At 44.3% G+C, this 22,574-nt stretch overlaps 1 protein-coding gene across 1 annotated transcript in view; it reads right to left on the bottom strand.

Moving 5' to 3' along the window:
* Positions 1-22,574, bottom strand: part of KIF26B (kinesin family member 26B) — a 313,883-nt gene that overhangs the window by 15,418 nt on the left and 275,891 nt on the right. Inside the window, exons 11-12 of the mRNA XM_086627966.1 lie at positions 6,821-6,983; positions 2,232-5,682 (exon numbers count right to left, since the gene is read on the bottom strand). Coding sequence (XP_086484092.1) covers positions 2,232-5,682; positions 6,821-6,983 — 3,614 coding nt within the window. The remainder of the gene's footprint in view (positions 1-2,231; positions 5,683-6,820; positions 6,984-22,574) is intronic.

Raw genomic sequence — 22,574 nt, 5'->3', positions numbered from 1 at the left:
GGAAAAGCCTTTTCTCTCCACCTATGCTTTCCGGACTGCTACAAGGGCAAGCTGAAACCTGAGTCTCAAACAGTCCTCTCTTCTTAGCCCCCTTTTCAGAGCCATTGACACAATGTTCAGTCCTACACAGGGGTTACCGAAAGCCAAAGTTGTAAGCCAAAATATAACCCTGATATAAAGTACAACACACAGATCTGAAGCTCTTCTGTAATTGCAACACCAAGACAATGTTTTCCTCGCTTGTATCTCCAGCCTTGTCCAGCCTCCAATGTGCTATCTAAGCAGAGAGAAATGAAAGAAATAAAACCAACTAGTTTTATGAGCATCGGAGTAAACAGATCCTGATCTCCCACTGATTTAGGCTCGGGATGAACTCTGGAGTCTAAAGAATACACAGGCTCTACCTGCATCTCTTATCAGACAATTTTTTTTAAGTATCTCCCCCAGGGAAGTGGGGGGGTGTTCTGTAGAGTCTAATAAGGATAAGTCTACATTGCAATTTTCTCTCTGTTCCCTCATCCGCACAGCTGTCTGTTTTCACCGAACTTGATAAATTTTTTCATCTAAACGTCCTGTGGAAAAAGTCCATATCATATGGGCAGCTTCTTGACAAGATACAATCCAGTTGACAGTATACACCCAGAAATGCTCTCTGTGGACAGCTTTGTTTTCCTTTTCCACAAAGTACAAAATCATCTTTCTTTTTCTTGCAAGTTACCAGTAAAAAGTTTGTATTTGAAATGAGCTATTAAAGGAACAGCTCCTCAGAAAGAGGAAAATCACTTTGTTGCCAGGTAAACTGAAGGGATAGGAAAGAGATTTTCTCATAGGATGCAAAGTTAACTTCAGAAAGATTATTTTATCACTTTGTCTGTGCTTTCCCTGTGTGGAGTGATCACTTTCAGATGCATCCCCTGAACAGGTACAATCAGCCAGGCACTTACAGATACATTTTTAATAGCGGTATGTATTGTATTCACATCTGTTCTGCACATGTTCTTCCTGCTCCCACAATCAAGAGCATAAAGAAAGGAAGAGTTATGCATTACTCAGTTCACTGCAAATGAATTCCAGAGCTGAGCATCCCAGCAATATAAGAAGGAGCAATATTCTATGAGAATAACACATTTTGGACAGCCAGCACTACTGTAGAAGTAGCCACTGATATTTCACATACCCGTGCATAATGGTTCCAATGCCAATGAGTATTTTTTTCAGAAGTGGGTTAGGTAGGACTCGTGCTTCAGGTTGGGAAAATAGGACTCACGAAAAAGGTGATGTGACCAGCTGATGGAGGCTCCTTATCCCTGTCCTGCAATTTTCTGAAATGTGTTCTGGTGGGAAGACATACCAGTTGCAACCACACAGACTCTTGGTATGACCCAGGAGGCTCTTGCCATCTAATTAAAAAGTCCTGATGTAGTGTGAAACCTACTGAGGAATATGTCTGAAAAAAGATTAAGTCTTTTGGTCCTTTCTATGGTCAGTAAAAAGGTTTCAGATTTGAAAGTGCTTCTGTGCAGTAGCTCCCATATATTATTATCAATATAATTTATTATTTGTTATCATTAAATTACTGGGAAAAGAAGGACTCATAACTCAAAAGTTTAAAAATGAGTCTCAGAGGCAAGATAACATCTTTCAAGGGGCTTGGGCACAACTTTGTTGTATCTTCTAGGTGGGAAGAAGGAACTCAGCGATGGCTTCAGCTGTGGGACATCTTGCACCTTTGGGCATTCAGAGCACATAAGGAGCAAAAGTGGGCTCACGCTGCTATTCAGCAAGACTCGGGTCTTCTGCTGGTAAAACATGCATACCAAGAGAGGAGTTTGTGCCCAAACGGCTGAAGAATAACAGTTACATTTCACCAGCTCACAAAGGCATCTTTCTGGAATCAAATCAGAAGAATATTTGTATAAATAAATACTTGAATGTGGCTGCCATTGGCAATACTAGCCAGTTTTGGGGATAAATGTTCTTGTGTTCATGTGAAGTAAACCTTTGTGAAGTGGGTGAGGGGGAGACTCCACTGCGAAGGCAATGCAACCACACAGGATTTGTGCATGTTGCAAAATGAAGAAACTCAGAGCCTAGGACACTTACCCTGGCCTTGCTTCTCTACTAAGAGATACAGTGGTACTGAATTAGCTCACCTTTAGAGCTAGGTTCTCCACCATGTACTAGTTATCTGCTTTGGTCTGCATCCCTCTTTCACACCACCACAAGCTTACCTGCATTTGATCGCTTCTTTGGATTTTTGAGACTTCGGCACCTGCTGCTCGTGGAGCTGCTGTTCTCGCTCATGGAGTCCTGTGCCGAAGAGGCGCTCCCCGTCGCCTCGCTGTCCCTCATCATGCTCTCGTAGCCGCTGCTCCCTCCACTGTGGTAGAAAAGGGCTGTTTTCCCCATGGCAGGGGGCAGCTCCCCGCTCAGGACACTGCTGTTGTCGCTCCCGTGACCGCTGCTGCAGCGGTGAGGTTTCCGAGGAGGGGTGATCTTGCTGTACGGTGAAGGCAGCATGTGAACAGCTGGCTTCTCATCTCCTGGAAGGCCCCCGCGCTCGTCTGCCTCTGAGCTTCCTCGCGGCTGTACGCCCCTGGCACTAGTGCTCCCTTGGAGCAGCTCTGAAATCCTTCCGTTGACGGCCCGAAGAGGCAATTTGGAAGCAAGGCTGGAGCCCCGGTTTCTGCTGAGGGACTGCGTTGACCAGGACATGTTCTTCCCGCTCGGAGGCAAGCTGGAGCTCTGCCCCACAGACTGAGGCAAAGACTTGGTTGAGAAGCTGAGCGTCTTGGTGGCAGAGGCAGACAGGCTGCGGGCCTTGGGACTCGCCAGCAGGAGCTTGCTGACTGCAGAGATCTTTGACTGGCTGGCTTTTGGGGAGGCACCTGCGGACTGGGAGAGGCCCGAGTTGGTGGGTGAGGACATGACACTGCGGCTGAGGCTCCTTCCAGCCCTGGGCATGGTGGTGTCTTTGCCAGGGCTCATTTTGGAGGTCACAGAGGACAGGCTTTCCGCTCTTTCCAGCGACAAACACTCGTAGTGGCTTCCTGTGGACCTCCCAAGGGAGTTGGTCCTGCTGGCGAGCTGCTCCAGTTTGGCACTGAAGAGTTTGCTGCTGCTGTTGTTGCTACTGCTGCTGTTGCTGCTGCTGTCGATGCCAGGGCCCTTCTGTTTGGCACTCAGCTCCTCAGGGAAACTGGCCAGGAAGGAACCAGGCTGGCTGGAGGGACTGCTTGTGGTGCTGCTGGCTGCGCTGTGCTGGGGGCTGGCTCTGTTCTTCTGATCCAAGCTTGACTTTCTCACTGGTGGCAGAGGAGGGGTCCCTTTGGGACGAGCAAGGACGCAGTGTTTGGGAGAGGCCATTTTCTTGTCAAGGCTAGCCTTAGAAAACTGGGGGAGGGCAGGAGACCCGACTGCACTGCTGTCGGTGGCAGTAGGATGGAGGTGACTGTCGGGCTCCTCCAGTTTGCTCGCCTTCGGGAGCCCTCGGGGGAGGCTGCTGCTCTTCAAGCTGTCACTGGAATGAACAGGACTTTGGGTTGTAGAGCCGGCTGCTGCCACCTCACACCCATCCACAATTCTTTTTAGACTGTCAGATCCTGGGGAGATAGAGGCATCCCCGCTGCTGCTGCTGCTACTGAACCTGTCCGCCGAGGACTGCTTTGTGCTCTGTTCGGGCTTGGCTGAAACTGTGGCCACGTCAGGCCTTGGCCCATCACTGCCCCCAGAGCTATCCTTTTTTATATCTTCTTCTCTCTTCAGCCAAGGGTCTTCAAACGTGATATCCTTCTTAGCATTGGATTCTTTCGTATCATGGGGATGAGCAACCTTTGGGTCTGCAGTTACTGCCGGCACAGCATCAGTGTCTTGTGCTTTGAAGGGATTAACGGCAATACATGGATAAACAGTAATGTTTGTCTTCATTGGGATGTAGCCTTCACAGCTGCTGAGGCTTGCGGTGTTTTTGATTGTGACGGTAGTCTTCCCTAAAGCTGATATTTTACAGCCTTTGATGGGTGGCACTTTGCCGAAAGCTTCCTCCCCCATTTCCGACAGTATAAGCATGTTGTCAGTCACTGGCTTCTGTTTGTCACTTACACAAATCATGCTGGCACTTTGTATGGTGCTTGCAAACTCAGAGACAGGGGGTTCTGCCATTGCTTCCCCATGCCCATAGCATGCCTGGGCTATGAAGCTGTGGCACGACTGTTCACCATCACTCCCTGTGCTCATTTCACTCAACCATGAGCTGATGGATGAGCGCCTGCTGCCATCATCCTGGGATTTGTCATCCAGACCCAACTTTGGAAGTGGAAGGAACTGTGTGATGCTGACTTCAGACACAGGAGCTGCACTGGAGTAACATTCCAGATCTTCAGATATGCTGCTGATAATACTGACTGGCCTAGACCCAGAGGCCAAAGCCTGCACAGAGCAGTCACTGTTGAAACTGATAATACTGGTTGGGCGCCCATTGTCAAGGACCCCACTAATGGTTAGCTCTTCTACAAGGGTGAACACCAGCTCATCCTCTCCATTCAGCTCTAACGGTTGCTGCACAGTCACCATGGTGGTGCTCAGAATCTCCTTCTTGCATTCTGAAGAAATGCTTTGTTGTTGATCTTCATCAAGAATGGTCTCTTCAAAATCCCCATTGCTGGAAGACACTGACTTCTTCATGATCTGAGGGCTCATGCCTACAGGTGGGGTCCGGATTTCTGGCTGCAGCAAAGATTCACTAGATGTCATCCCAGTATGCTTACTCAGGGAAACTGGTGGGGGTGTAGAGCTGGGCAGGACTCCTTTCTGTGTATAGACCTTGCACCTCTGGGAAGGAGAAGTTGGTGGCTTGTACTCAGATGTCTTTGAGAGGCTCGCAATGCCAAGCCGGGGTGAACCCATTGGCCTAGGTTTGCCTTCCACAAATCCACAGGTGTTGAGGCTTTCTCTGCTGCTCTGCAAGCTGGTGCTGTGTGCTAGCTGGCAAGAGCTAAGCTCTTTACTAGAGCTGCCTGTTACACTCCTGGGAGAAGAAGGAGTCGAAACATTAGCGAGAGCTCCAGAAGGAACAGGGGAGTGATTTCTCTTAGTTTTGCTGGGTGTTGCATTTATATTTTCCTTGGCTTCTCGATCAGGATGCTGACATTCTGGCATTGTATCTTCCTTATCTGACTCTGGTAAGTGGCTAAGCTCTGCCAGCTGGCTTGAGACAGAGCACTTAGACATCTGGTCTGAGCTAAATTGAGCAGGCATCTCTTCAAAGGGAAATTTGTCGGTCTCTTCACTGCCGTCTATGCAATCCAGCCTCTCCTGGAGCTCTGCAAAGGTGTTGCACTTCAGGCAGTCTCTTTCAGACGTGCTGGGCCCTGATTCACTAACTTCCTCCAACCTGCCCTCGTTTTTGGTCTTTTGCAGAGCAGGAACTATGGGAACAAAGTCAGGGGGACCCTCATTATCTGTCAGTTCCTTATCAGAAAGGGCAGTGCCATTGGGGCCAACGTAAATCACTGTGTCACACGACTGCTCACTGCTGGACGAATAATCAGGATCACTTGATAAATGCAAAATAGGGAAGTCTGGGTCAACGGTGTTTCTAGAATGAAAAGGTCTCAGCTGGGTTGGCCTCCGCATCCTGCCCTCCTCACAAGAGCTCTCTCCTCCAGAAGAACTTGATGTATACTGCGATATGAGAGAGACAGAAACCATGACATTTCAGCATTGCATGCAGTTCCTTACATAAAGCACATACACCAAAGGGTCACGGTCACATCTAAACTGGGAAATCTCTAAACTAAGGCACAGAGCTCTGAAGCTTCTTATCCACACTCTTACAGCAAACACACAACAGTGTTCAATGGAGAACACGATGCCTCAGCTCTGTGTCCTATTTTAAGAGTCATGAGACTTCAAAAAAATAGTGTGCAGAACAAATGGATTAGGGTTCCTCCCTTAATTGAACCTGGCCAAAGAAGTCAGATACTTGGCAAAGGCTTTGCTCTGTGTGTGTGTGTAAGAAAACTCATTACACGAATAAGGCACAGAAGATAAAGACAATTCCCGTTTGGTCATACTACCAGTGTGTGGAATTGTATAACGTGCACTCAGAGGTCTCTAGGGACACATTGCTGTGTTAGCATGTGGACTGAATCCCTTCACTTGTATTTCTTCAATGCATTGACAAAAAAGGTTTTGTCAACCCACAGATTGTCAATTTAAAGGAAACGCATAAAATTCACTCATTGTTCTCAATTCACACTGTAAACTGTAAAGAACAAACCAGGACTCTAAAACATGAAAGTGGATACAGCCAATCTTCACTCTACTTCTTGGAAAATCTATCACCCATATTTAGCAGCAGTGAGAATAAATGGGGCATCAATGCTGGCAATGGACACACTGCTTTGCATTTATTTTGCTCCTGCTCTCTCTGAGAAGCGTAGAGACTCTAACTCTTCATTAATCCAGATTTCCTTTAACTCCACAGCAGTTTCATTCCTTATTATTTCATTAGCACTAAAAGCATAACTGAAAACAAATGCACTCTGACAGCTATATCATTAAATGAGGGCAGCTTACAAACCTGCTACAGCAGATATGTCTGAACTCACTCCTCTGTATCTGAAGCTGAAGCGTTTAGCCCCCCTAGTCTCTGCTATGTGCTCTAAGCCACTTGCCTAGGACAGGGTACATACAACCCACACACTTTGGAATTGATTACTGATTTTGTTACATGCTGCTTTACCCCATCAAGGATCCTTTAGGAACCTTCTTCCTCCCTTCTTCACCGTTACAAGAAGGGAGTTATAGATCGTCTTACCTTAGTTTTCTTTTTCTTCATCCTGAGGACCCTTGATGCAATCTGGATGGTGGACAGTGTCTCAGCATAGTTCCCCGCAGCAGCTGAAATGTGAGCTATCATTGTGGTGCGGCAGTTCATATTCCCCAAGGACTCCCGAAGCAACATGGTGAGCTTGCTGTCTCTGCAAAATAAAATGAATTAAGGCTACATTAGCGAGCGAGGTTTCACTTTGACCATCGTGATGTGACTTGGGTCTCGGCAAGATTTTTTCTCCTCTTTTTAATGGAATCCTAATTAGTTTCCTTCCTTAGGTTTGCACTATGTTATATCTGCAGCTGAGCATGCTGAAAGTCCCTGGACTACAGTTTAAACTTCTTTCCTCTTCCCACTTCCCTCTTTATGTCTTCTTCTGGCCTCAGTCCTTCTGCACTGATACCACTGCCAATACAAAGATACAGCCCAGCGTTAGAGACTAACTGTTAAGGAGCCGCTGCCGCAAACATGAAACTGCTGCCCTTTTCCCGTGCGTGGTGTGCAAGCAAACTCTGGCCCAGCTCTTGAAACCAAGACAGTAGTGGATTAGATTAGAAGACCCAAATTTTTTCTTGCCTGCTAGGGCACTGTGTAACTCAATAATAATAATAGTTAAATCACTGAAATTAATTTTGGATGATGCTGGTGAAATACAAAACAATCAAGCCTTAAGACTCCGCTCAATTGTTCTTTCATATTAGATCTTTTCTTCCACTGAGGTAGGAATCAAATTTTCTGTTCTTGCCATTTACTCTATTGTTCAGCACAGGATAGCTTTTGAAATGCTGATGCCTTATTGTGGGGCCCTCTGTGACTGGACTAAGAATAGGAATTGTCAAGCATGACAATTTTAACAGCATAATGATGCATATATAATGCTCTGTGGTGGTCATCTAATCTTGTAGTCAGAAATATACTGTATAATTTTTAAAGAGAGCTTTAGCTACAAGGTGTACAGGTCAGCTGGCTGGTTAGTTGGGAAGTGGCATCCTCTTGAAGAGAGCATCTCCTATGCTAAAGGCTGAAGATAGTAGTTACATACAGCTGAAAGTAAAGACAGCAATAGTCTGATATTTACTTATTGCTAAAGGAATTGCTTTCACTGCTGTAACAATAGCAATAACTTCAGTGGCTGGGGATCAGATTTTTGGGGCTCGCTGTTCAATATCTGCTAGCGACCTATGGTACATGTGTGCCCTTGATCGTTTACTTAACATTTCCAGCTCACGGGAATTCTGCATAAAGCTGCAACTGCTGGGAACTGAAGCGATGTCTACTGGATGGGACTGACATACACACAGCAAAATTCTTGAACCTCTCTTTTTTATGAAGTAAACAACAGTGTTTTGGATGCATATTTTGATACATCTAGCAATAAGGCTGAAGAGTTCATAAATCGTGCTTCTCCCGAGATTTCCAGTACTTGTGATTTCAGCTAGGCTAGCAATACTGGAAGTAAAACATTTTTTGTTTCAGGATTTCTGCTTCCATCTGCTCCAGACACATTGAAGAGAGTCTGGTGTCTTTGAGAAGCAAACAAACATCCATAAAGGGTACACTGCGACAGCCTCACTCATTTCACTCGTGACCTAAGGCTGCTTCGAATCCACAGATTCAGAGTTAACAGGCTGCTGTGTCTCAGGTTAGTGGCCCTCCTTTCCATCAAGGAATAATTAAGATGTCAAATTTTGTACATCAGTTACTGCCACTCCAATGCAGAGTTACACAGAAATTATTAACATCTGCACAGAAATCAATAACAAGCCTTTCATTTGCTAGTGCTTCTATCAGAGCAAAGCATGGGACGACAGGGGAAAGGGCAAAAGAATACATTTTGAACATGTCGGTCTCCTGAGAACACATAACCCATGCAGCCAGCATCAGCACACTGCAGCATGGCTCTCCTAGAGGTATATGCATTATGAATATAAAATAATCTGTGCCATCTGCCTTGTACTGAAATATACACTTGCAAGAAGAATGATGATACAGAGGAAATTCCTATTCTATAATTCAAATGATTCTCTGACATATATCGGATAGGAACTAAAGGGCAGATCTGTTTTTAGGATTAAACCTAGCAGCAAACTACTTATTTCTCATTTCAGAGTTCACTCATTCAGCACTGTTTTCATCTTGACTATCAACTTCATTTTGCACCCAGACAAAATAACTAGCCTCATGTCACTATTGTACATTGAAAAATAAAATAAAGAGGAAGAAATCTGCTAAACACAGATTTTTGTCAATTCTGGACATTGTCATTAGACAAGTTCACCTGTTCATGGTTCACTGATCTCTCACAATAGCACCTACTAACTTCTAAAGGAAAGAAAGAAAATCAAAGAGAACATAATAACACAAAAATGTGCAGCTTAATTTTTAACTCACTCTATTCTCATCAAGTAAAATATTGGTAAAATATTTCTGATGTCTCACTGAAATTTGCTTGACAGACAGTGTGAGACAAAATCGATGCTTTGTTCTTACGAATGCTGACATGGCATTTCTGCCTGAAAAAAAGAAAGGCTCTGAATTGTTTCATTAGGTGATTCATGAGCTGGTATTTGCAAAAACAAAGTTTCCCATGAAAGCAGAAATTTTACAAAGAGAAGGTCTGCACTTCTGCAGTGGAAGAGCTTTCAGAAGGAAGACCTTTGTTGATCTTCTGGCTGGGCAAACTAAACTAAGACACAGGAAATTGTGAAGAAGCTCACAGAAGGGCTGCTGCTCCTGGGTGCATGTTGCTCCCTGTATTAAGCAGAAACTGGTTTGTAGTAGGTCCCAGATTTCTCACAGCAGCATAGCAAATCGCACCAATGTCTTTATGGTAAAGGGAAGATCTTCAGGAATGCTATTCTGCTCCCCAAGCAATAAAATGATATGCCAGAGCAGCACGATGACCCCATTTTAGATACCTGTCTTCATTTTAAATGCACTTCAATCCCATCCACTAATGTTTTTATAGTTTAGAAAATTTACCATAACCCATCATGAATATGAGGATACAATACACAGAGAAAAATGAAGGTGGCGTCAGAAGGATACCACGCTTCAGACTCCAAAGTCTTTATATCAGTAAGTCCACTCTGCAGCCTTTTCAGTGCTTAAAGGTACCTCAGTTTTCTAACTGGATCACTTGGTGTAATAAAATGCATTACTTTTACTTGTAAACCTTTTCTCCCCTAACTCCTTAGATCATCATGGCTACAGCAAAATACTACTAAATATCATTCATACATCCCACACAGGTAAAGCCCCAAAATAAAGCATGCAAAGCTCTATCTCTGGAAAGTCCAGAGGCAGGAGCCCTGGGGGCAGGAAAATAAACTCGTATGTCTCTAGGATGTCAGCAGGTAAGGTACAGAGCATCCAGAAAGGAAGAACTGTGCAGATTGCCAGGCAGAAAGCTTCAGTTCGTTCGATGGAGTAGCAGCCCTCCATGTGGAGAGGAGCTCTCTCTTCTCCATGCTGCTCACTTACTTCCTCTGTATTTCCACTCTCTCATGTTACGGCAGCTACTACAGGACTCATAGAGCTGTTCTCTGAGTCTCTCAACAGCTACCACTAAGGAACCCTAGCAGGTATTAAAACTCCTCAAATGAGAGATGTGGCAGCCATGCAGTTAGCAGTGATCTCCATTTCTTCTTTTCTGAGATTTCACCCTGCAAACTGGGCTCCGTGTAAATTAGTCCTTTCACTCGCTCAGTAATAAGGAAAACCGTACATCTTTGTGCTCCTCTTCTACATATCTGCATCTTCCTTCCTCATGAATGATTAATTATACTCAGATTCAAACAATACAGAATCTTTCATCAGAAGAATGAAGATCATGATACATTTCCTTGAACACTGCCCAAATCCCACTTGCCTATGTGCATTAAGTCAAAGTCTCTAATTTCCTGACTGCGTACTATTTTTCCACTAGACCCCTGCCTCAATCACTGCACAGGATAAACAGTGCTCACTGAACAAGAAGTTATTCAGTCTTTCTTTTAATCCTTGCCTTTTAATGTGCAGACTTGTGCCTTATCTACTCTTAGGACTATACAAACTCAGCTCTGAATCCAGAATGACTGATTTCTTCAAAGGCCCCTTTTTTTTCTGTGGAGCTCATCAATGCAGTATCTGATGAATGCCTCTGAGGTGAGGTATGTAATCTTCTGATAATACCTGCAGCAATGAAGACTTCACTAAGCATAGGTGTTTGGTGTGAAGCACTGATCTTTCAGAGTACTGAGCATCATATAGTCTTTTATATTCAAAGTACAGCTACCTTTGACTTCTGTTGCAGAGAAAATGGGGCAGTCAGTTCTAAATCTGGTTACCCAGAAAACCAGGAACACACAACTAATAGCACATCTAAAAATTTTAGGAACGCATTGGCAGAGCCAGTTCTGAAGGTGGTACCAGCTCCCTTCAGAATACTTCCCTTCTCTTCCACAGCCCTTGGTCTCCTTTTCCAGATACCTTCCACCTCTGCTACAAATTACGGAAGGAATTTATCGACATTGACCACATTGCTGTACAGTCGTGATTCATCTCCAGAGCAGATCCTTTATCTGCCTTGAATAAGATGACTGTTTTAGGGGCAAGGAGGAAATCCCGCTAAGACAACACAATATATAGACTATGGAGACAGAGTAAGTTTGCCAGGACAACCTTAATTCTGGCATTTCCTGCCCCTGTATTAATTGATTTCACAATTTGAATGCTCTTATTATATATTTTTATGTAATTTTATACGGATTTGAGTTTATACTTCACAGAGACATCAGCAAGCCTGGAACCTTCCTATGTATTAAAAGTCCTCAGTTGCTGAACTTGCCGACCAGCTGGCAGCAGCAACCAGCTGCCACCTTTTGTATGGACAAGCAATAGAGCAGGAGGACATGACTCACAATTTACCATGAGGTTTTGCTAGTATTAGCGGCCTGTAGAGAAACAGTGAGACTCAGGAGCATTGCTGCCCTGAAGAAGAGCTGTGCTCTTGTGTATTCACATCCATTTTGTCATGCTTTTATCTCACCAGACAATCCAGTTCTCTTCTATCAGTGTCTATCCTGGGCTTTCCTCATCCGACCTTTTTACTCATTCTCATTCCCATATTATGATGCCCATCTCCAGCTCCTCACCTAGATAGCCCAGCACAGCTCCATTTCATCCTGCTGCGGTCTAACCAGGTACATTTGATTTTACCAGTCTCCAGCATCATTGCTAGACCCTCTCCCAGTACTAATCTCCTCTTTCCTCACCTCTTGCTCTCATTAACATCTTCCCCTGCCACTGCCTGACCTCCAAGGCCTCTCTCCCCACTCAAGTCCCCCCCAGTTGCTCACTGATACCCAGCAGAGGAATCCCAAATGCCACCATAATTTAGCATGGCTGACTGCATCACACCACATAGATGAAGTGCCATCCAGAGTGACAGGGCATGGCATGGGCAGTGCCTTCCCAGGTAGTCCTCTGTCAGGTCCTTCTGCTTTATGAGAATCCATATGAGCAATGTGTTTGAAGTGAGCTACACAGAAAAGAGGCAAATGGTAATTGCTTTTGTTTAGGGCTGCAAAATAGAATTCATGAATAGAAAATGAAGCAATAAGAATAAATATTATGCTCAGGAAATTTGCAGGAGTTTTCACTGCCCAGCATCTTATTTTCTGTATGGGAGAGGCAAGCACAAGACTGTTACACAAAAGGAGGGAATACTGGAGAGAAAGATCCAGCTGAAGTCTTGAAATAATGACTTTTCGGTGGAATTATTTAACCAATTCTATTATCTGCTTTGCTTTGTTTTGTTTTTCCCCTCACCTTAATAACAAATATTTTCTTGTCTTCCACTTCCTCTCACCCCACTGCTATGAGGATTTTGGCTAGTCAGTGACAACAGCAGCACCATCACAAATGGAAATAATAACATTCCACAAGAGATACAATACAATATTATAACTAAGCTTTAAGACATGCAAGGGTGTGTGAATGTGCTCTCTATTAATCATATATCTTAGTGTCTTCCTAGGCACTTGGCCAAAAGAAGAGACTTGTCAACTCCCTCAAGGTGTTATTGTTACAGGATCAGATGATGTATGCCCTCAGGTGTCTTGTAATCTAATTATTTATAGAGGTACGTCAAAGGAAAAATCTCTGTAACTATAGCAGCTATTTTTGATCATGAAGGCTTAACTCTGCTCCCTTGTGCTGCTGCACTGCTTTATTTGTAGTAATAAATGCCTGCATAACAAGGGAACCACATAAATACTCCATTTGGTTTTGGCTCTTATTGCATGGAAATAATCTCTACAGAGGACAGTTTACAGCTCAAAAGGCACAAAACCAACAGCGGATGTTACAGGTGTGTAACAGCTGAGTTCATGATGAACCAGCACAGTTTGCTTAGCTACGTCTTTCCTTTCTGTTAATTTTGATAGAAGGAGAGAGGAAATGGGAGCAACGTGTGTAGGCACAGTCAAGTTGAGGCCAGGTGGAGTGATAAAGCCCTTGGTGGTTCAGCCATGTAAGCCTGGCTTTGTCAGCAGAACAAAGCGAGGACACTGAAAAACGATGGGTATAATGTGTCGGACCTTTAACCTGGGGAATCCTTCACCCGGTGAACTGAGGCATTGGGGAAATAATGAACTTGTTCCAAGCAGAAGCTGACTAGCCTTAAAGGGAAAATTAAGCAAAGTGGAAATCTCCATTGCCACTGCAGTTGGTTATCTTGTTTGAGGTACACTAGCACAACCCAGAAAGCTGTGCTCACTGCACAGGGGAGGAGGGAGCCAGCTGAAAGAACTACTCTGAGGGGATACTGTGCCCAGGTCCATGTACTGGGAAAACCACAACTACAGCTGGAAGGGATGTGACACTACAGCGGTTGAGAGCAGGAGAAAGGTATTGTTGCAGCCAAGTATGGGATAACAGGGACTTATACTTAAATTCTAGTATCACAAAACGCATATAAAATTTTAAGTGGGTTCCCCTTACAATCCTCATCTTTTAAGAGCATAACTGTGCAAATTTCATATTGCAGAACAATCCTTGTGCTTGTGACAACACATGGGCATGTGGCAGATGTACAAAATAGTATCTTTTGTTTCTTTCCACCAAAGACAGAAAAGAAAATTAATGACAGAAGGACAGAGTCCCAATAGCTGCAGCTACTCTGACTCCTTGAAACAGACTGTCCCTCTCACCATAAAAGGGACACATTCAAGAGCTGCAACTTCTGTGTAAAAGTTGCTCCCAAAGCTGATGAAACTTTATCTACAAAACAGCAAAGGAGTACACTGTTAGCTAAAACTGACATAAAAGTGTCCACTCTTTGGAGGTCCCGCTGACTGATCTCAGCAATTCAAGCTTATCCATAGTAGAACTATCTCACAATAAAGCAGTCACTACCACACAACAGCTTCACTTTTACCTATGTATTAAAGAGTGCACTGTTTCTGACATTGCCAGCCCAGGTCTGAGCTGCACACCACAACACTAGCCCTGGAAAAGCACAGAGAAAGATGGCTCCTCCATCTTCTTACTTCTGCCTGTGCCACCAGTGGAGCTAAAGCAGCATGGGATTCATTTAAATAATTCAACCAACATGAGAAAAAAGTTCCTCGCAGTCTTTGCCCCAGTTACGTGAATTTATGTCGTTTGGTTCAGGTGCACTTCGCAATTTGGCAATTCAAACTGAAGACATAAACCCTTATTTACAGGTCAACATGTTACTTCAAATGAGAGCTCAGAGATCCAGGTGTACTTTAAAGCCACAGCAAGAGTAAGTGTTGGCGTGAGAGGGACGAGGTGGTCAGGAGGACAACTCTGCTGGAGACCAGTGATGGTTTCAGAGAGAGGACTGCACTGAAAATGGACAAAACAATCCCTCTCCTCTCTGTACTCCCAGCACAGAGCCAAACATCATTCACAAGCAACAATTAAAAAACACACAAACAAAGCTCCAAGAAAATCAAAAAGGAGAAGGATCCTAGTGGTCTGCCTCATTACAGTGCCAGCTCCTAATAAATTCTAGCTGAAAAACAGAAGCTCAATTAATCCAGGGAGCTAATTAGGCTCAGCAACTATATGTTGGAGTTAAAACCAGATTCCCCAAAACCATCAACACCACTGGTTAAGAAAACCTGTGCAGTAAATAGACTGTGATTTACAGGAGAAAAAAAAAACACACCACAGTTAAAATCAATAATGATCCAGAATAATTTATGGACTCTGCATGTGGCCAGGCTCTGTGCTAACTTCTACCAAGGTACGCTCACAAAGGGAAGGAAAAAGCCTTCCCTCCTCCCACGCCCCTCCTTGTTTGGCTCCCTTACTTGGAAACATTACGGCAACCACAAGTTTGGCTCAGCTTATCTCTAATTAAGCCATTTGGTTGCTTTATATGAGAAAGGAATGGTCGTATCAGCTGCTGGATAGCAACTGGAGTAGTTTAGCAGCCCGCCTGCCTCTCCTCCAGGCTGCCTGCAGCCTGGCAGCACAGCAGCAGAGCTGGGAAGGGAACGGAAGGGGTGCAGAGTGGCTGCCCAGCGCCTGTAGGGCAGCGATAGGGAAAAACACGTAGCAAGAAAGATGAGGAAATATCCCCTGACAATCTGCTGAGGACACGTTCTGGGAACCACCTTTGCAGCTGTCCCTCTGATGGGTAACACTGGCATGAGCACAGCAAGGAGACACCCAGCGAGGGCATTTCCAACACCCCTCCACCAGCACAAAGAGCAGGGTCCGCTCCCATCGCTCAGCATCTTTGCTGGCAGCGCTGCTGCCCCCAGCTCGCGCCGCCTTCGCAGGGGCATGCAGCAGTTGGCAGGATCGAGCCCTTTGGGACAGGCTGCTGTTCCTGAGCACCGCTCCTTGAAGCGAGGCTCTCCACTCTGCATTCAAGAAGCTGAACGAGGGGGTTGCTTTTCAGAAGGCTCAGCTGCTGCCAGCGTCACCGGCTGGAGTCACGCGTGCTGAAGAGCCACCGTCGGTGACAGCCCCTGCGGAGAGGGCAGGGCAGCGGCCACCTCAACTCCCCTTCCAGCACAAACAAGCACCTGCCTACCAGATTGGCATGACTCTTGTGTTGCCCACACCCCGGGCAGCTCGGCTGCCTCCCTGGTGAACACAGCGTGGCGATTTGGAGAGGGGACAGCAAGGCTGCTCGCTGCACTCCCGCGCTGCCCGGCCAGAGGCAGCCCGCTGCTGCACATGCCACGGCACCCATGAGCCCCAGCAGCGAGCAACAGCTTTGCTTGCAAGGAGTGTTACGATTCATACGTACCGAGAGTGGAATACCAGGGTTATTTCCTCAAACGAAAATGAACTTCAAATGTTTGTGATTGATCCATGAATATTCATGATCTTTTGGGAGGATTTCATAATGACTTCATTCTGGTTAGGTTCATTTGATCTGCAATAGCGACAGCAGTGGTATACACTCCTTCATCAAGATGGCAACAATTCAGCAGCGTGACCTTCCCAGTTTCCTGTGCTGGAGAGCAGCTCTAGTTATCCTAATTGCAATCCCAAATGGAGTGGTACCTGCAAATAAATTGACTGCTGTTTCGTTTTAGAAACCACTCCACTTGGCACTGCTACTAGCGTAAATAGATGACATCTCCAGGAAACTGGGAAGGTCATTCAGCAAAATACTTCGCATTTCGATAAGTAAGATTTTATATGCTGACCTCCTAGAGCCTTCAGCCCACAGCATTATAGCAGAGGGCAGTGAAAGTACACACAATCCTGTGTGGAAAGAACAACAAGAAAAAAGAAGGTAGACTTTGGTTGTCATTAATATTATGAACATTATACAATTAATCTATGTGACTCACTAGACATATTCCCAAAGACAGATAGGCTTAAGAGTTCATACTCCCTAAACACCTGTGCGCAAGCTTGCCTCATCACCTCCAGCAATAAAATCCTAGCCTTTTGGCCAATTTGAAGAAACTTCGAGAAAGTATTATAAAAGCCTCAAAGATAGTTAAGTCTCTGCAAATGCTGTGAGAATTGATGGCTGGGTGAATGGAGAGAAATCTTGTTTGTGCTCCCACAAAAACAAGCCTGAAACTCCTTAAACTCCACTCTTGAACACACCAGAGAAAGCACACAGATGAAATTCCCAACCGCAGGGGAACTTTCAGCCAGTATCTATACCCTTTTGGATGTCAAAATTAAGAGACAAATTGTTACAATATTATTTTCTTGATGCTGATGCTCTCAGAACTGTTCATTTAGATCAATGACCAAAAAATACACACTCATATGAAAGTGGGCCCTGACTATAAGCTTTCAAAACACAAAGTAAACCAGTGAGAATATTAAACTGACAGCATTAATAAACAGTCAGAAGCCTCAAGTCATGCTTCCATCTTTGATAATCAATTTATTACCTTATAAAGTTTCTCTTCACATAGAGCTCCAAAATCTGCTTCACAGAGAAGTATGAAACTGCTAAGGGCTGCTCAAAGAAGCAATCTCTATCCATTGGCAAGGAAGATGGGCTTTGCAGCGCCAAGTGATGTACTAACCTAGCATGGGAAGCAAGCAGGTGAAGCAAGTCCCAAAACAGGGGAACTTTTTATGTTTCATCTCCCATTTATCAGCTGGGGACACACTGGCCTCAGTTGCTCAGCTCCAAACAAGCAAAGAATTAAAAACACGACTGTTATTTATGAATACTGTATTGGCATGGGCAGGTAATATGTACAAGTCCTAGACAAGGTGGACGCCCATCTCCTTCCAAAAATCTGGTTAAGTAGTAAGGTGGCTAAGAATGGACTTAGCTGTCTATCTTTACACATTCTTTCTCTTTTGAGAAGAGTAAGAAAGCTGAGCTTCTCATTTACACCTACCTTCTTTAAAAAGCAAAATGGACTAGAAAGCTGGTTTTGCTTCACAGACTCCTTTTGCTTTACTATTCAGTATATAGTTTCAGGGTCAAAATAAGTTTCTTGGACATCTGAAACGATGTTTGCAGAATATGATGAACACGGTGCTCTCTGGCCTATAAGTCTTTGGCCTCTATATTTTGTACTGCCAGCAATCAATAGGGGCAGAATGAGCTCGTTAGAACTGGAGAGTGACTAAAAACTCCTTTCACATAAAAATGAACGGCCATCAGACAGTAACAACTTTCATCCACAGATGGGCTGAGCTACTCACACAATGGGCTGATTTAGAGAAGTGATGAAACAGAGTGAGCGACAACAGTGATGATGTTATCCTACATGGCAATTAAAGATCATAGACGAAAAAACCTCTACCTGTGCCTGGTTTTGGTGACGGTCCGAAAACAAGCTCAAAAAATTGAGATTCACAAACTGAAACCCAAGGTGCTGTGGTCCAAACCCAGCTGTTACTGAAACCTACAGAAAGGCTCCCATAAGCTTCAGCAGGGTCTGAATTGGGCTTTTACAGATTTAGTGACCGGGTACATGAGATAATGAATAAAATAATCCCTTCTGAAGTCAAAGACATGTCAATAAAGTTAAACTGTGGAACCACAGAAAGTTTTATGATGACTTTTAGCAGATAGGGCCAAATCTAGCAGCTGCTGCAGGGCAGTGGGAATTTTGTCATCTATAAACACAGGCACAAGAAAACTAAATGTTTGGTTCTTTTACCCCTCTCACACTCTATCATACTTTATTCACAGAGAACTCCATATAAAACCTGAAGGACCCCAGACTCCATGCAAGTACTGTGTAGTGTAAGTAAAAGTGGCCAAATCAATATATAATAATTTTTAATGTACATATATTTGCTATTTAAACCATTTGGAGATAGGCTGTATCAAATACATTTATCTTCATGAATGCAGCAATTTAAAATATTAATGATGCACATGCATTTTTCATGTTATCTGAAGTTTCCCTCCCCCTTTAAACAGATTCTTCTATTTACTTTGCCCACTATAATACCATTAATTAGACAAGGTCCTCAATAGGCTCTTACATCTCTGACATTTTGGAGGTCTCTTAATAGCCTGTGACAGCAAAGAAAAGGAACTCTTTTGAACTTGCTGTTTAGAAATTGTTAGATAGCTTGCAGTTTTACCTGAGGTAACCAGAGCATGATTTAGAGTTTGATAGGTATCTACTATGCCCAGAAAATCAACCGTAAATTTGAGTATTTCCATGTTAAGAGCTGCCTCTCCACAAGGTTGGTAGTCAGAACAGAGTTGTGAGTCCCAGAAAGCAATACACAACTACTAATGTTTGTATGTATTTAGTTTGAAATGATGAAAAGAGATCTATTAAGAGCTAGCTGTTCAAAATCCCAGCAGCTCTAAAATAAAATTTCAAAGACAAGCTGAGCCAGTCTTTCATAAAAAGCTCCTTTCAGCCTTCAACCGTCTTCAAAAAGCCTCAAACTGGACTCATTTTCAACATGCCTGGAAGGTCCCCCTTCTGTTTTACAAAGCTGCTGCTGAAGCTCAGAAGTTCCTGTAGCTGAAAATGGTTGAGGCTGCAAGAATATTTTGGCAAAGTACTCATTCTAGTCTTAGGATCTCTCCTTGGCATCTGCTGTTGAATTTAGAGACAGGATACTAGAAGGACATTTGGCCTGAATCAGTATGGCCATTCTTACATTCCTAGTGTTTGTTTATAGTGGTTTACAGCAAGGCTCTGCAGCCTTCTTCCTGCATCTCCTCTGCATGCCTGCTCTGATCTCCTAAGGATGGGGAAAAGAGTTCCTCAGCATCCAATCAACGCAGCCCTGGTTTGATACGTCTGGAGACACAAGAGAGGCCAAGAGGAAACACAGTCGTTCTTTTAAGCAGAACACATGGACAATAACCACAGAAGGAGGAGGAAAGAGAAATGCATTGTTTGGTCTTGTAAGCTTGATCCCTGTGCTTGCATCCAAGCAAAGGTGATGCTTAAAGTGAGAAGAAACTGAATTATCAGCTCCTGCCCCTACCCAGTACAGAGAATCATATAATCCTCCTTAAGTATTTAGAAGATCCAACCTTAAAATCATTAGGAGGGCTTCCTAGTGTGCCTACGCACACTTCCATTTCAGAGTGGCATGCTGGAAGTCATCTACTCCCCTATTTGCCCACGGCCCTTTTTGTTTCCATTGCTCTCACCTCCCAGAGACAAGAATGCTCCTGCTGCATGTACAGGCATCACTTGCACTCCTTCTCACACTCTTTTCTATTCCCTAACTCTACTTAGGTATGCAAGCCAAATGCATTTAATCTTCTCTCACATGAAAAGCTATCCTTGCCAGCCTTTCTTGTACTTGTTTCAGTCTGAGTTCATCCTTCATCTATATGGGTGTCCAGAGCTGCATCCAGCAGAGGAAACACTAGTCCCTTGCATAAGGACATTACTATTTTTCTACTGTCATTCCTAATGCGCTCTCAGACTTCATTACCTTCTCACTGTTACATCACCTGTGAACACCGGTGATCATTAACCAATATGCCTAAATCAGCACACACCTCCTACCCCTCCTTCTACTGAAATCGGAACTCATCAGCTAGAAATTCTTAGCAGTTCGTCAGGGTAAGGCCCTGAATTGGTGCCATTTCTAGCACTCTAGCCCTTGAGGTCCCACAGCTGCTCCCATCTGATGTTCTGATATTTCTTTGTACAGATGATGGCTCTCAGCTTTGTGTAACCAGCCACTACGATTAGCATGCTCCTGCTTTGTGTGTCAAGGCTGCAGATAATAACACTAAATAAAATCTCTCCCAAAACTGGTCCTTGAAGAACTTCCCTGGTGGCCTTCCCTCTACTCTGATACTCCCACTTCAACACTAGCTACTGCTGTCTCATCAGTCTTCACTATCTGATGCATCTTATAGCTCCTTGTCTTCTTCAGCTTAACTAATAATTTCTCAGAGGACACTAATTCAGTTATTTACTCAGGTCTAGACAGATTACATCACCATTCTTTCACATAGAAATTCAGACATTTAGTATCATGTCTGCATAAATCAGAGGATGAGGGTTGTATCCAGAGGGCTGTATCCCAATGTATCCCCATTTTGGGAGGCATGTTGAATTTAAATGCATAGACAGCTGTTCCAGATTTTCCTGTCTTGGGAACAGTCAAGATATTTCAAAGCTCACCCTCCAAGAAGGCAATACGTGTTGTTTGGGTTTACTCTAAAATGAGTTTTAACTCAGGCTGTCAGGATTTGTTCCTCTAATATCTGAATGCTAATACTGAATTTTTGTTGAAGCAGGACTTTCTTAACATTTCAGTGTTAACTTTTGCAGCTATTGCAGTAACAAAAAATTGATCACTTAATTCAGACCATCTAGCAATGAACCCATTTAGCTCCTCTCTTCTCTCCATCCCTCCTCCTCCTCCATATACACTGATGAGCAAATCATTTACAGAGGCATTTGTCTGCTGACTGCATGAATTTTACTCAGCAGGAAAATACATTCATCTAATTGCATTTCAAATGGTGAGGATCTGAATAAATGAACAAGTTGTTCTATGAATAGAGGAATTCATGAAGACCGGTTTCCTGTGGGTTTGTGTCCCGTGTTCATCCGTTTCATACACTTCTGCTGTCCCCTCTTCTGCACAGAATCATAGAATGGTTTGGGTTGGAAGGGAACTTAAAGATCACCTAGTTCCACAGACCCTGCTATAGGCAGGGACACCTTCCACTACATCAGGTTGCTCAAAGCCCCATCCAACCTGGCCTTGAACACTTCAGGGATGGGGCATCCACAACTTCTCTGGGCAACCTGTGCCAGTGCCTCATCACCCTCAGAGTGAAAAATTTCTTCCTTATATCTAATCTAAATCTGCCCTCTTTCAGTTTAAAGCCATTGCTCCTTGTCTTATCACTATATGCCCTTGTAAAGAGTCCTTCTCCAGCTTTCTCGTAGGCCTCTTTAGGTACTGGAAGGTTGTTAGATGGTTTCCCCAGGGCCTTCTCTTCTCCAGGCTGAACAGCCCCAACTCTCTCAGCCTGTCTTCATAGGAGAGGTGCTCCAGCCCTCGTATTATCTTCGTGCCCCTTCTTTGGACTCACTCCAAGAGGTTCATGTCCTTCTGATGTTGAGGTCCCCAGAGCTGTACACAGTACTCTAGGTGAGGTCTCATGAGAGCAGAGTAGAGGGGCAGAATCACCTCCCTTGACCTGCTGGTCACCTGCATAGTCCCTACAACCTCATCTTGCCACTTCCCACCTAACTCACCTCCTCCAGCTGTAGCTCCTTCCTCTCTCCCGGTTGGCTTGTGTGTGCTGGCTGGTCAGCCTTAGGCTCAGCTGGCTGGCGAACCAGCAACCAATGGAGCAGGTAACTGCTGTCTTCACACCTTCATGGCCCAGCCTGCTTCTGCCCTGTTCCTCTCCCAGTTCCAGGGGTCTTGCACAGACCTCAGATATCTGAAGGCTTATTCCTGTGTTAAATCTGATTGGACATGGTCAATTAAATGGTTAATTAAAAAACGTATTTGGATGACTAGCAGAGAGATGGTGTGATCATGTATGCTTAAGCCTCTCCAGAGGTGGCTAAATATCCCTTGGAGCACACATCAGAGCCAGTCCTGCTTGAGGAGCTTGTCAGGCTTCACAGTTTTGAAGCACAACCTTGTGCATAGCAGTCATTCCCACCACCAGCTACTGAGGACAGACAGGACATTTCCTGTATTAGCATTATGAACGTGATTAGAGCCACCTAATTATAGCTGTGCAATGACAAAAATCTCAGCTCACAGATGTCAAGTTAGCCAGGCTTTTAAGTCTTTCATGTCCTGTGGCTTA

Source organism: Tauraco erythrolophus, chromosome 2 (assembly GCF_009769465.1).
Source record: "Tauraco erythrolophus isolate bTauEry1 chromosome 2, bTauEry1.pri, whole genome shotgun sequence".
In the NCBI taxonomy this organism is placed as follows: Eukaryota; Metazoa; Chordata; class Aves; order Musophagiformes; family Musophagidae; genus Tauraco; species Tauraco erythrolophus.
The sequence above is the reverse complement of the archived record's forward strand: the minus strand, read 5'-3'. Positions and strand labels throughout refer to the sequence as shown.